Below are 15,664 nucleotides of genomic sequence, written 5' to 3'. Positions count from 1 at the left end.
AGCGGTCCTGACTTCCTTGCTCATGTTCTCCCTCCTTCTGTTCCTCATTTGGACCTTGGGAGCTCAATTCATTGCTCCAATGTGGGTCTCTGTCTCTATCTCCATCCATCACCAGATGAAGGTTCTATGGTGATACGCAAGATATTCATTAGTATGGCTATAGGATCGGGACATTTTAGACTCTCTCTCCTCAGCTGCCCAAGGACCTAGTTGGACCCCTGGGAACCTCTCTAGAGTTGGCTCTTGCCAACCCTAAAATGGCTCCATTAATTAAGATATATACTTTCCTGATCCCATATCCATCCTTCCATTATCCCAACCATCCCATTCCCCCAAGCTCTCCCCATCCTCCCCTTCTCACTTGTCTCTCCCCATCTCCCCTTTCCCCAATCCCACCCCATTCCCCAGTTCCCAATTTTTGCCCAGCAATCTTGTCTACTTCCAATATCCAGGAGGATAGCTATATGTTTTCTTTGGGTTCACCTTCTTATTTAGCTTCTCTAGGAACCCCTGCCTAAGGAATAGTGTGGCCTATAAATGGTTGGATCCTTCGACATCAACTATCAATCCCCATGTCAACATGTCCACAGGCCAACTTGATCTTGACAATTCCTTATTGAGACTCTCTTCCCAGGTGATTCTGACTGTGTCAAATTAGCAATGAAATTAACCAGCATCCCAGTGACACTGAACTCTTTGTTATCACTTCAATCCACTGTGTCTGAAATTGCTCCACCCCAATACTCTATATGTGGTTTCCCAACAATGGGCAAGAACACTCATCCTCAACACCCTTTGGAGAGCTGAATAAATTCATTCAATTCATTCAAAATATTTTCAATCCAGCCAGAAATATCTCATGCAATTATTCATCTGTGGATCTTACAAAACAACATGTGTTTTTTCAGCATGACTTTCTGATGTGTTGTGATATGACAGACAGAGATCATTGGCTTCTAAATCAGACAGACTTCAGTTCAAATCCTACTTGCATAATTTTGAATATGTTTCTTAACCTCCCCGAGTTCCATTTTTTATTCAGTCAAAACTGATAAAAATGGAATTAGCAATATATGTGTTACAGTATTATTTTAAGAATTAGATAATTTGCACAAAATAGTTCTATGTTTCTGCAGCATATATTGAAAAATTGATGCTATTATTTTTCTATTGAGGAGATTACTAGGTGAGAAACATTAAATATGTTAAAAAAGAAAATGGACAATTCCTGTTTTCTCATGGTGAAGACCACACACACCTTCTTGCTGGGTAGAGCCTCCAACATAGCTCATCTTAGCCGTATAAACCCACAAAAGTAGGTCTACCTTATAAGATGTTATTTTCGTTTTCATTTTCTTGAAGGAGTTCCACACCCTTATCCCTGAGACAGAAGAGCTGCATAAATGAAGCTACCAATGACATACAGAGCCAGCCCTTCTCACTCACCTGTTTGCTACTATTATTAGAACCTCAGCTAATGGAATAGTGCTTAGGATAACTGTGGATGCAAAGGATCCCTTGATAAGAAGCCTTCACAGTGTTCAGTGGTCTTAGTGCAGGGTTCTCCTGACACAGGCACCATGAAACAGGAATGTAGCTAGAAACCACAGCTGAGAATATAACAAAGAGACATAACCCAGAGAACGCATACTTGGAATATGGCTCTGAGGAGTAATGCGTCTAGGCAACTGTCTTCGGGCAGTGGTTAGACATCTATCCATGTCATTGTAGGGAAGACATGCACACTTAACTGTCACTCAGGTGAGGTGGGGAGCATCACCTCCTAGGTTATTCTAACTGGATGCCAGAAATCCTGCTGCCAGGTCAAGAGTGACACCAGTGTCTTGGCACACTACCTACCTCTCCGTACTCACGGAAGATCTACAGAATAGAACAGAACACAGCAGACATTTCTTTTTCCATGTGGTCATCTTGGCCATTCTTATCTAGTAAATCAGAAGCTGTTCCTGGTGTTCTTGGAAAATTCAAAACAGAGGTGCTTTGTTATTCAAGAAAGTTGAGTGGGGGTATGCTTTTGCTTGTACAAAGTCCTCCTCCTCGCTAGAGAAGGTGCCCACTCAGAGAAGACACAGGTTGTCAGAAAGAATTCAAGACAAGAGCCTCGGGCTGCAAACCAGGAGGCAAATGTTTACAGTATCCAACCTACACCTAAAAAATCTTCTTTTCTAGATTAAAATTCCCTTTCCTGTGTTTCCTCTCTCTACGTTCCCATCCTATTCAAGGTAGGAAGAGTAGATATTAATTAGGTAAAAGGTTACTGATTATCAAATGGTCCTTTCACGTACCTAGAGATTCTCCTTTGCTTATGACAATTTAGTGGTCAGCTAATACTTTCTACCGCCTGCGAGTTATGTGCACCAAGAGTTATTTCACATCTGATGCAATGGGAATGCTCACACCCACACTTTTCCATTTCCTCAGGAGTTTATGAGTTAATGAACATGACAGTCTATGGCTTTGATTTCCTACATTTTTATAGTTTTTCTTTCATTCTATATCCATTCCAATTAAAAAACCTCTACCTCTTGCATATTTGACAGTGTAGAGCCTCATAGAATGGTATACTTACTCAGGAAAAGTACACAGTGTCATTATGCCATATACATTTGATTATATTCAATGTTGTTTAAAACAAAGTCTCTTTTTTAAAACATAAAATAGAAATAACTCAAGTATTATATAGATGGAGACTTGTGTAGAAACGTTGGGGAGATGGGTGTGGTACTTAGTTTCCTATTGTAATAAAATCATGATCAGAGCATCTTTCTAAGGAAAGTGTTCCCTTCAGCTTACACAGCCATATCATAGTCTGTCATTGAAGAGAGCCAGGACAGGGACTCAGAGAAGGAGCCAGGAGGCAGGAAGTGAGTCAGACCCATCCACAGAAATAAGCAGCTTTCTGGTTTTTCCCTCAAGGCCTGCTCAGTTTCCCTTTTTAGACAGCCGAGGACAACCTTTCCAGAGGTGGAACTGCCCAGAACAGGATAAGTCCTCCTGTATCAACAAACAATCAAGGAAATGTCCCATTAACTTGCTTATGGTTCACTCTGATACAGTCACCCTCTCAAGTGAGGTTCTCTCCTCAACTATAGCCTATATCAAGTTGACAAAAAGCAACTGGTATAGCATGTGAGGAAGGAGGGAGTGCCCACAAGTGTCAGCAAGAAGTGACTTCTAAAGTTCTGTTACTTACGCCACAGCCAGTTTTACTTGTACTTACAAACTTGTCTTTCAAAAGTTTCTGGAAGTTTCTCTTTGCTTTTGAAACAGTCTTGTTAAGCATCCCACGTTGACCTTGTTTCGTTCACCTAGTCCAACTCCTAATGCTCACAACCTCCCAGCTACTGGGATACAGGAATGCATGGCTGCGCTCAGCTACTTATCTACCTGCCGTGTGTCTTGCTTCACCTACCTTCTTATCCCTTGGGCTTCATAGGGTTTAGCTCATACCATTGGTCCCATCAACTTTTCACAAGGTACAAAGCTGAGAAATGGCCTTCCCCTTCACAGGATGCCAACTTCTCAGGGGCATCTGAAGGCATCATATACACATTTTCATTGTATTTTCTGCATACTGACCTAATACCACCGTGTGCTTAGAAAACAGCCATTTCCTTTTAAGAATAGCAGTACCGGGCTGGCAAAATGGTGCAGCAAAGGGGCTTATGGCCAAGGCTATCAACCTTAGTTCTGCCCATGAGACCCACATACTGGAAGGAAAGAACCAACTTCTCAGGTTGATATCTGACCTCTACACATGTACCATATGTGCTTGCAAGTACACACACACACACACACACGTGTGTAGACAAGAAATAAATGAAATGCAATCAGTTTTTGAAACAGTAACAATACCAATTAAAATTTTATTAGAATCATTTATTTGGATAATCTAATACTCTTGTTTGTTTCTTAATAAGAATTTGAAACTCATCCTGACATTACAGTAGGCAATGAGTTTTATGAATAAAGATAGCTGTCAGTGTAACTGCCAATCTAGAAATGCCCAGATTGTTGAAGAACTCCTAAGCCTCCTTAGTGTCAGTAACTAGTATTGCCATGTCTTTATAATTCTTTAGTCTTTTTACATTTCTTATTTATTTTTACAGAACTAAGAAAAATACAGGTATTTATTAATAGATAAAACTTATAAATCAGGATTATCTGCTTGAACGATGGTTAAAGAACCAGGAAAACCGGGGTCCAGGGGGGAAATGCAGAGAGGAAGAGGGCTGGATGCGCTCCCACATCCAGTTAAATAGTCTATGAGGCCACGCCCCAGTAGGCAGGTAGTTGTTAGCTATGCATCTTCCTCCAGCAATTGAGCTCTACATTTTTCTCTGCTTCTCTCTCTGCCTCTTTCCTCCCCTTCAACCCCTCCCATTGGTCCCCATGCTCCCAATTTACTAAGAAGATCTTGTCTTTTTCTACTTCCCATGTAGATTAGATTCAATGTATGTTTCTCTTAGGGTCCTAATTTTTGTCTAGGTTTTGGGGATTGTGATTTTTAGGCTGGTTTTCTTTGCTTTATGTTTTAAAACCACTTATGAGTGAGTACATGTGATATTTGTCTTTCTGGGTCTGGATTACCTCACTCAAAATCTTTTCTAGCTCCATCTATTTGCCTGAAATTTTCATGATGTCATTTTTTTCTGCTGTGTAGACTCCATTGTGTTTTTCTAGACTTATAAGGCAAACTTGGGGATATGATAAAGAATGTTCTGTAGAAATAGGTCCCAAAGACCTTACTGGTTCTATGTTGGTCTCTTGAGAGTTAAGGAATGGAAATAAAATATAATGAGTGTCTTGAAACTATATGTATACACTTGTATTTTGGCATTATTTTATTTTTGTATTTTGCTTTTTTTTTCTTTCAATGGTAATAGTGGGTCCTAATACCTACAGATAAGTGTAGTCCTCATTCAGTGTTAACTGAATTAACTTCTCCTTTTGACAGACAGAGACCATTACAGAAAACCACAACATTCAACTTGCAGAGATATGGAGCACAGTCTATAACTCCTGTATTTCCTTTTAAGGCTCAGTAATCATTGTGGAATAGGAGTGGAGAGATTGTCAGAGGCAGGAGGAACAGGGAATTTGCTGTGGGACCTTCCCAGGAGACACAATTTTTTATTCATTTTTCTAAATCAGGTCTTCCAGCTGGGCCAAGATGCTCCAAAGTGCTGAAGATTAACGACTGGTTTAGTTGACTTTTTATTTAGCAGACGTCTTTGCTGGTGTGTATTACTTCTTCCTACGCACCAATAAAAGCCACACTTAATCTCAGACTCTTTCTGAAGCTACTAGCTGATTTTTAATAAATTTTTTGCTGTTTCTACCTTCTGTTCCTAAATCTCACCCTGACCCACAAGTTTTCCTCCATCTCTATTCTTTATAGCAATGTGAGTTATGCATTGTTGGTTGCATCTTTCACTGTCATAAAAGTTGTAATATACTGAACCATATTAACCATGTCTTTGGAAATAGTCACTGCTCTGCCATTCCTTACCAAGCTACATAGATCTCCATTCTCATAAATTTGATTCTAATCACTACATGCAGATGATAGGATTGTAATTCATAACTATGTTACAGTCAAAATAAGAATAATGAATTGTGATAAATTTGTGATTTTTGAGCCTAAAGAAACCCCTGTAGCCGTCTCTCAGAATTCGCCAAATCTAAGCAATCGTTCTGTGCATTGCTGTTCTCCCACTGGAACTGCATATTTATCTCTGTTATTAGATTGCGTCAAGAAGCTAAGCACCTATGGGTTCTCTGACGGATAAGACCCAAGCATGGTGCTGGGTCAGATAAGGACATAGAAATGTGCACATAATTTTGAATGTCTATTCAAGCTATGCCATCTTTTTTCCAGAAAGAATTTAAGTACACAGAACTATAAAGTACTACATACTCAAACAGGCAGTTTCCTACAGACCCAGAAACAAATTGAGATCTGAGAATGAATGGAATGTGTGTAACATAAAAGCAAAGAAAAATCACGTCACTTAATGCAGCATCATATAAAATACTCCCTTGGAACTGGCTGTGGTGGCATATGCATTAATTCCAGCACCTAGAGGAGGAGGCAGGCAGAACTCTGTGAGTTCAAGATCATCCAGTTTACAAGTGAGTCCCAGGCTAACAAAGGCTAAATAGTGAGACCCTGACTCAATCATAAAATGCTGCTTTGAGATCTGAGAGATGATTCAGACAGTAAAGTGCCATACAACGTGGGGACCTCAGTTAGATTCTGAGAACCCACTGAAAAAAGCCAGGCATCTGAGGAGGTGGCCCTTGGGTCAAGCAGCCCATCTGAATATGTGAGCCTGTGGTCCTGATGAAATTCTGTGTCACAAAACTATGGTGGACGGCTCTTGAGAAATAGCAGCCCCAGGCTGGCCTCTGGGCTCTGCACTCACATACACACAAACCTGCACACCTCCCACCCACGATTCTGCTTTTCTGGGGTTTACATTGCTGCATGCAAGTTAGTTCACACCCAAAACATGTTTTCTATGTGAACACTGTGGTGCATGTGCATGTGTGTTTTGTGTGTGTGTGTGTGTGTGCACATGAGTGATTTATCTTGCTTCAATTAAAACACCATTCCACTGGCAGGCAAAAATGGTAGTAATAGGAATGACTTTCTCTTACTAAGCTTGTAGGCACCAGGACTCATTCTCAATTCTTTTCATACGCTCTTGCCCCTTTAGTTCACTCAACAAAACCATGAAATAAGAGGTATTATTTCCACAAACAAAAGAGTGGATTCAGGTTAGGAAAGGTGAGTAACTTACCCAGTCAGGAAGCTGTGGGAGATTGGCTTGGTTTGGTTTCAAAGAAGACTGTTTTGAACCCACATTTGCATAATGTCTGAGCCTGTGCTAGTCCCATTAGGCAAAGGAATCATAACACCAATAATTATGAAAATGAAAAAAAACAATGAAAATAAATAAAAATGCACTTAATGTATCTTAGCTGCTGTTGTGTGGCTGTTATACCCCTCCAATTATACTAAACTATTATTGGAAGCAAAAGCATAAGAAAAGCATTGCATAGCAGATAGTTAGAAAGTGATCAATGCACTAATACCAGCCTCTAAGGAAATTCCTAAACTAACCAGCCACAGCCTTCTGTAATGATCTCCCTGCTTCTGCAGCCTCAGTTGTGCAGCAGCCCAGATAATACTGTGTGCAGACTTGTGTATCTGTTCTCCATGCCATATTTTTAATTATGCAATTATGGACACATGTCGAAAAATGTCAACTCTGCAATACACTGTCATCCAAACACAAGTTCAACAGTCTGTGAATTCTGATAAAATGGAAAATGAAGTTTTGACTCTGATGGTCATTTATTAGATGGTTTTATTTTCAATACTTAGCAATGTATTTCTTTATACCTTTCCATGCAAGGAGCTTCCCAGCCATTCTGTGCACTGTAGTATCTCCAGGCACGCATCATGTTATAGTACACAGCACCCCCAATTGCACTAATAACTGTGTCTCTGATATCCGAGGATGTGTTGTGGACCTGGGGAACATGAGCTTGTGTTCTGTACACTACTCTTTTCAAGGATCAGGCTCCAACTTTTACTCATGACTGGCTTCCTATCTGCTTCTATAATCTTATTTCTCTTGCTCTTGTTTCCCATGTATTCTATCCGTTGCATGGATACCATAGTTTCTTACTATTTAAAAGGTTTTGGATTTTTTTCTTTTCTATTTTTATCCTTCTCTATTTTCATATCTGAAAATCTTCATCTGTTAAGTTCTGTATTTATTTTCGATTTTTTTTTTGAGACAGAGTTTGTCAAAGTAGCTCAGGATGGTTTTGAACTAAGGACAATCTTTCTGCAGCACTTTAAGTACTCAGCTAACTGGTGAGAACCACCATGTCTGCTTCCAGTTTCCCTTCAAACACTTGGCTTAGGCACGGCCTCTCCCATAAAGTCTTCCCTTACTCTCTAGACAGATCACGTTCCGTTCTACATGGCTATTGCCCCATCTACTCTTCCATCACAGTGTGTTATGACTGCAGCACATTTACCTATGGATCAAAGCTGAGGAGCCCTGTGCCTATCACAGAGAGCAATATGTAGTTGGCAGTCAATAAACATTTGCAGTATTCAATTGAATAACAAATCATTCAAGTCTCTATTATTGTTTACAGGTTTTTTATAGGCAGGAGGGTCACAGTAAAGTTCAAGTTATTGAAACACAGAAACCTCAAGCTGTAGTACCTCTCCCTGAGGCTGGAGTCTACATTATTGAAGTTCGAGCATACAGTGAAGGAGGGGATGGAACAGCTAGCACCCAAATTAGGGTACCTTCATATTCAGGTAAGTCTGATACAGCAGGTTCAATCTGATGGACTTCACCAATGCAGTAGGGTCTAAATCTACTTGATATTGAAGGGTAGATGGCAGAATTCAGAAATATTTGAGGGGTTTCTCTTCATTGAATTCCATACCATTCTGCAATTAGCATAAATAATACCTACAACCTAGAAAGCAGATGATGTTTACATCAGGATGTTATTCTTATACAATTCTTTGCCTGACCCGGGCTAAGCAGTGCCTGGCCACTTGGGTTTGAAACTGTGTTTATACAGATACTAGTTTTTTACATACCTGATTCTCTGTTATCATGATCATCCTATGAAATAAGAGGGAACTTATAAAAAGTGGTTAAAATTAATAATGATTATTTATTGGCTTCTAAACCAATGATATATTGTGGTTGTCAATTTTATTATTAGCACTTAATAGTTGATTGCATGTATTACTTATTGGGCAGCAATTCCCAACTTCCAAATACATGCCTAGTGATATCATAGAAGGCTCTGCATGTGACTTACCTTATTAATATACTCGTCATATAGAGCCAGACCAGAGGCACTGTTTGTGGCTCTATTTTGACATTATAAAATGAGATTGATAGTAACTATAGCTGAGCAAAGGACAGCACTGAATCTTAAGGAAAAACTTTTGACACATCACTTGATTAATCCTCATTTGTAAATGAAAGCTTCCATAACTACAGAGCATGACTGACAAGGGCCTCGCATCCAGCTCAGCATCAGTTTCTCCCTTTGAAAGGCTGTACTGAAGATTTGTTGTTTTTAAAAAAAATTAAGGTTGAATATAAACAGAATGCATTGTGTGTGTGCATGAAATTACTAGACCAAGAATAAAAATGTTGCACTTAAAAAAATAAAATGCGTTATATTTAAAACGAAAATCTAATGCCTTATGTTTAAGGGAAAGAGCACATCAGGTCTTCAGTAATCATCTCAAATCACCTCAAATCACTGAGGGAAAATACAGATTGAGAGATGATAGGCAGAGAGATAGATGATTGATAGATGATAGCTAGATAGATGATAGAAAGCTTCATAAGTAAAATAAGTAACAAATAGTTGTGCAAAAATGTTTAAAAATCCACTAATCTGAATATATATATATATATATATATTCAAAAGTTACTTTAAAATGAAAAAAAAAAAAACAAAGCCAAGTGTGGTGGTGCACACCTTTAGTTCTAGCACTCAGGAGACAGAGGCAGTCAGATCCCTGAGTTCAAAGTCCGACAGTCCAGAAGAGCCAGGCCTGTACGGAGAAACTTTAGCTCAAGAAATTAAAACAAAACAGAAAACCATAAAATAAAAGACATTCATAAAATGGGGGGAAATATCTCTTTATTGTATAACTAGATGAAAAGGTCTAAGAATTAACATACTTTGAAATCACACAAAAAGTTTTCTTCACAATTAAAAGATTAAAAAAGCCTCCTTTTCTGTATTGGTAAGCTTCTCTTAACAACATTACAAGTATTTGCTGACCTTCATCCTGTTCCTGATATCCTGATATTACAAAAGATGTTTTCCATTTAGGTCCTCCAACTAAGTGTGTGAAGTGTGTGTGTGTGTGTGTGTGTGTGTGCACAAACACATCTGTGTGTGCTTCTATGTGTCTGTGCATGTCTATGTGTATATTTGTGTGTATGTGTATATTTTGATGTGTGCATGTGTGTGTGCACATGTGAAAAACCAAGGTTGATGTCAAGTGTCTTCCTCTACTGCTCTCTGTGTTCTCAGAGTTCTATTTCTGTGAAGAGACACAGTGACCAAGGCTACTCTTATAAAAGAAAGCCCTTAATTGAAACTTGCTTACAGGTTTAGAGGTTTAGTTCATTATCACCATGGCAGGGGGCATGGTGGTACACAGGCAGACATGTTGCTAGAGAAGTTGAGAATTCTTTATCCAAATCCATAGGCAGCAGGAAGAGAGAGAGACAAGTGTGGGCTTGGGCCCTTGAAACATCAAAGCCAACCTCCAGTGACACACTTCCCAATAAGACCATACCTACTCCAACAAGGTGCCACCTATTAACCACTTCAAAAGCCCCACACCCTGGCGACCAGGCATTCAAACCTATGAGCCTATGAGGGCCCTTCTTATTCAAACAACCACACACCACACTCTTCCACTTTTCTATGTATTGCTTGATAATTTCATATATATAAGAAACATAAATGAAATATAATATATGAAATATAAATGTATATTGAAGTTTTTTCACATCCAGCTCCTACTCCCCTTTTTCTAACTTTAGATGCTCTATTTTAAAACTCACTGAGTCTACTTAGTGCTGCAAAGTTGTACAGGGGTGTGGGACCATCTACAGAAGAATAGGGAGGCTTAGCAAGGACCACATCTCTGAAGAAATTAGACTTTCCTCAGCCAATAGAGATCACTGCAGAAGACTGGGAAGAGAGATTGGAAGGGGCAAACTGTGGATAACTATTGAAAAACAATGCATTCCACATACGACAGCACCATTTCTCACATGAACTCCACCTTTCTTTGAAGACAGGGTTTCTCGCTTTACCTAGAGTTTGCTCTATTGGCCAGATTGGCTCACCACTGCTTCCCACAGAGATCCACAGCATCCACCTCTATAGCCACACAGGATTAAAATCACAGATGCACCCCACCATAAGTGTGCTTTCATATGTGTGCTAGAGATCCAAACTTAGTACCTCATGCTTGTGTTCCAAGATACTCACCTTTTGGGTCATTCCCCATTGACCACAGCATCTTTTGAGTCAAGAATTTCATTATGCTGAGTCTGAGAAGTTCCTTTTCACTCAAATACAGATCCTTTTGAGTCATTTGAACAGTTTGGAAATATTTACACAGATATTGTTTTCACATTTATATTTTAATTAACTTGTAATATCTATGAAATAACAATTTTTATGTTGTAGTTAATAGCATTTGGGCAATTACCAGTTTCTAAATTTCAATAAAGTGAAATCTCATAATTATATCTAACTTAGCCCCATAAAACCTAACTGAGGCTTAGTTTCATTCTTACATTGTCAAAAACAAATGCTTAAGAAGTTGAAATGGCTTGTTCAAGTAAAACAGCTGGACAGCTTCACAGATGAGGTAGATCTTATCCCCCAGTAGTGCTGTTTTGTGCTTGGGTTTCTCTCTTGTTTATTTGGCTGTGGTAAGATAACATATCTAATTAGTGTGTTTGATTTAGAACGTGAAAGGAAGACTACTCAGCATCTTTAAAGACGACTATACAGGATCATCAATACTTTTAACACAGCTATTTCCAAACTAATTAAAGATGTGTGGGCATGCTTTAGTTAGTCCAAATGTGCATGCTACTCCATCGAGGTCTCTCATCTAAATTACTTTCCTTGTCATAACTCAGAAGTGGCCATGAACTTTGTAATCAATACATTTTTCACAATAGGAAATTACTCAAAATGCTCCAAAATTTTAATGATCTTTACTATTGCATTAGTAACAAAAACTGACAAAGAAATGAAGACTTACCTTCTGTGTGGGTGTGGATGCGTGGATGTTTACACATGTGGTTTATCAGTAAAGTTATTCTTTTGCACTGAAGTATGTTGGGAATAAATTAAAGTTCGCTATCTTTCGTTTTGTCATTGCACTCATCTGACTAGCAAAGCTAGCTTGTAAGAAGATTGAAGATTTAGGTAATTGTTTGAATTCTTATTCTTATGTTTATACCCAGAGTCTGTCACTGTGATAATTTTTGTCAACTAAATATATTATCGAGTCACTTGGAAAGATAGTGTTAATGAAGACTTGTTGTCCTGTAAGTATGTCTGTGGGGAACTGTCATGGTTGATGATTGGTGTGGAAAGACTCAGTCTATTTGGTGCAGCAGCATATCCTAGATAGAAGTCCTGGACTCTGTAGGAGAGGCATGATGTGATGAGTAGGCACACTGCACTTACTTGGCTGTTAACTGTGAATGTGGTGTGGTAGCTGTATCAGGTTGCTGCCACCTTGACTTCTCTGCAACAGTGACCTGTAGTCTAGACATGTAAGCCAAAATAAATAAAACCATTTCTTCCCTAAATTGCCTTTTGTCAAAGTGATTTTATCACAGCAACAAGAGCGGAAACTAAGTCATTGTTTTGAGACACAATCCAGGAGAGCATCTGGACCTACAAATCGCCAGCTCAGTATCTAAACCACATTCATCGCCTTTTGTTTTCTTTATTCTTTCATTTTTAGGTTATAATATAATTACATTTCTCCCTTACCTTTATTCCCTCCAGACCTTTCTTTACACCCCTCCTTGTTCTCCTTCAAATTCATGAACTCTTTTTTTTCACTAATTGTTAAGCAATACTTTTTCTCATCTGCAGCAGGAGGACCACATATGAATGATACAAGGATCAACAAAGATAGTATATGTTAAGGACTTTTTACCATGTTTGACATGCAAGGAGTAGTTATGTCAATGACTCTGATATTTCAATATTCTTCTTGCTTGAAGAACCATTCCTAAAGTTACTGTCTTAAAATGGTTCTTAGTTTATAAGCATATGGTGCTTTTGAAACACTTTAGACCAATCAAACTAAGACCATGTAGTTCGATCCATTAAGTTGCATATGATGATTTGATTTCATAAAAGAACTTCCCCTAAATGTAAGAATGCTAGATAATTATTAAATTTTGTTATTTGTGGAATATTATGAATTCTTGTCACATCACACTTTTCCTAATTATTTTTGTTTCAGTTATTGAACTGTTGATTCTCTATACAATAATTTCATACTTTGACCTTAAAATACTTCCTACCTGTGCACTGCTAGTGGAAATCGCCCGTTCTCATTTGTTAGATTTGTTTGTTAGAAATGGTTAGCTTTTCAACACATTTTGCAGACCTCACTTTGGGGGCAGAGACTTCAGACAATGCCTTATTTCGTAGCAGAACAATGCCCGGGACAGAAGACCAACGTAAGAATGTTTCTTAGAAACTGGCTTCATTGGAGGCTTCTCTTTCATTCACAGGTGGGAAAATCACGAGCGCTCAGTCAACCCTGCACTCTCTCTCCAAGTGGTCCTCAGTAACACTGTCCTTGGCTTTGATGCTTCCTTCCAGTTCCTGGTGAAAGCTGCTCATGGAGTTTGCTTTTCTTTGCTTTAGCTTGAGAAAGCAGCAGTGGACAGAGCGCAGAGAGAGCCGAGACCCAGGATCCTGAGAAATGTTTTGAACGTATGGGACTACAGACAGTGCACTCTCAGGAGCTGGGGGGAGAATGAGTTACCCGTCAGGTTTCTCTTTGAATTTTGTAAATGGAGAGGACAGTTCTTGGTCCAATAAAAATATGCAGATTGTATGTAATGAAATTTTGTAAGCAAAGGTAATTTCTGTCAGATGTATTCTTAATTTTTTAATATGTTGGAATTTGACTTTCTATTTGGGGACTGAATGCCATCCATCAGTTACAGAGGTGGCCTTTATCAGCCTACACAAAAGCAAATGCAAACCCAAGAAGGTAACATGTTCTCAAGACTCTGAGTCTGGTGTTTTCCAAACTTCCCATCAGATCACTGCTTCTACACCAAGCCAGCAGGAAATATGAAATTTCTTCAGTTATTGGGGTCCTTGATAGGGTAAATTCATAAAAGAATTCTCAAAAACTATGGTATGACTGGATAGCAAAATAGCAACGTTTATCAATAGGTGATTCTACATGTGCCCAGAGAGTAAGGTATTAAGGTAGAAATTTACATTAGAGGAAGTTAAATAGAAAGTGAGTCCAAATTGATTTCTTGTTTCCCATTGAGTGACATGTGACCTAATAGCAAATACAGTCCATGTTTAATGCCAAAATAGAGTTTGACATCACAGAAATAGTGCCTGCTGAGAACTGTGATGGCAAACGCCACAGGTGCAAACATAAAAGGGAGAAGAGCATGCGGCAGGGATGTCCCTTTTCTACACCCACTGTCAACATGGAGATGGAATTGAGTCCAAGGCTTTATTCTTATTGCAAATGATTTTGAAGACAGTTGACGGAAAAAGTAACGAAGCAAATGATTCAAACAAAAATATCTAAGCTTTTAGATACTGCTGTATATCATATGCCACTAAAAATGCTTCCCAACTACTGTGTAATAAAGAGGTTCTACTAGGTTCAATGATGTACTAAAAGCTGAGTTGTGGAAACATGGCATTGCCACAGGGCTTCAGCTAGTCTAGCCAAAGTCTGCATTGCTGGATTCCATGCCTTCAGAGACAATCCCATTAACTAATTTAAGGATTCAGATTCAACGTAAGAGATAGTTCACAGAAAAGCTAAGTGAGATACTCTTACTTCATGATCGATAGGACAAAGTGTGCAATGATGCACAAGGGTGGGTATCACATCTATGAAGATTCCAGAAAGAATACTTACAGTAACCTCACTTTCCAGAAAAACCCTGAGATGCTGGCTATTTGAGCAATGCTCATATGAGGACGAAACTTTGATTCTATTGCTCTGACTTACCATCATCTAAGTAACTTTGTATGCATCATGAATAACAAAAAAAAGAGAGGAAGGAAGGAAGGAAGGAAGGAAGGAAGGAAGGAAGGGAGGGAGGGAGGGAGGGAGGGGAGGGGAAGGAGGGAGGGAGAGGAGAGAGAGAGAGAGGGAGAGAGAGAGAGAGAAAGAAGGAAAGAAAGAAAGAAAGAAAGAAAGAAAGAAAGAAAGAAAGAAAGAGAGAGAGAGAGAGAGAGGGGGGGGGAGGCAGGGAGGGAGGGAGAGAGAAAGAGAGAGAGAGAGAGAGAGAGAGAGAGAGAGAGAGAAAGAAAGAAAGAAAGAAAGAAAGAAAGAAAGAAAGAAAGGAAAGGAAAGGAAAGGAAAGAAAATACCGTGCTTAACTCAGTGATGTTTGGGGTGTCTAGCCTGAAAATCCTCAAAGCGTTTTCAGATTGTAGTGTGACTGTATGCCAGTTATTCATATTTTCTTTGGATAAAAGTGTATCCTAGACAGCTCTAAGTAAAGGAAAGACAATGTGAAATATTGTTTTAGTCAACAGACTGTTACAGTAAATACTAAGACAGTGACTATTCAAGCCTATGAATAATAAAACCACGTGGCCTTTCTCATGTGCCTCCTGGGGAATAGGAGAGGCTGAATTTCACCAATAGAAAGCAAAAGATGGGTTTCCCCAAGAATGGTGTCACTTGCAGAAACAAATCATGCATCTGAAAAAGTGTAGAATGGTATTTTTTAAAAAAATATGTTTTTCATATTTGGTGAATTGAGACATTTTCTTCATTTATTATTGACGTTTTCTT

General features: G+C 38.9%; 1 protein-coding gene across 1 annotated transcript in view; it reads left to right on the top strand.

Moving 5' to 3' along the window:
• Cntn5 (contactin 5) overlaps positions 1 to 14,924 on the top strand; it is a 1,215,881-nt gene extending 1,200,957 nt beyond the window's left edge. Inside the window, exons 24-25 of the mRNA XM_057767831.1 lie at positions 8,203 to 8,371; positions 13,386 to 14,924. Of these exons, the coding sequence (XP_057623814.1) occupies positions 8,203 to 8,371; positions 13,386 to 13,486 (270 nt within the window). The 3' untranslated portion in view covers positions 13,487 to 14,924. The remainder of the gene's footprint in view (positions 1 to 8,202; positions 8,372 to 13,385) is intronic.
• The last annotated feature ends 740 nt before the right edge of the window (positions 14,925 to 15,664 follow it).

This window comes from Chionomys nivalis, chromosome 4 (genome assembly GCF_950005125.1).
Source record: "Chionomys nivalis chromosome 4, mChiNiv1.1, whole genome shotgun sequence".
Classification (NCBI taxonomy): Eukaryota; Metazoa; Chordata; class Mammalia; order Rodentia; family Cricetidae; genus Chionomys; species Chionomys nivalis.
Note: the sequence above shows the minus strand (reverse complement) of the source record. Positions and strands in the feature narration are given on the sequence as shown.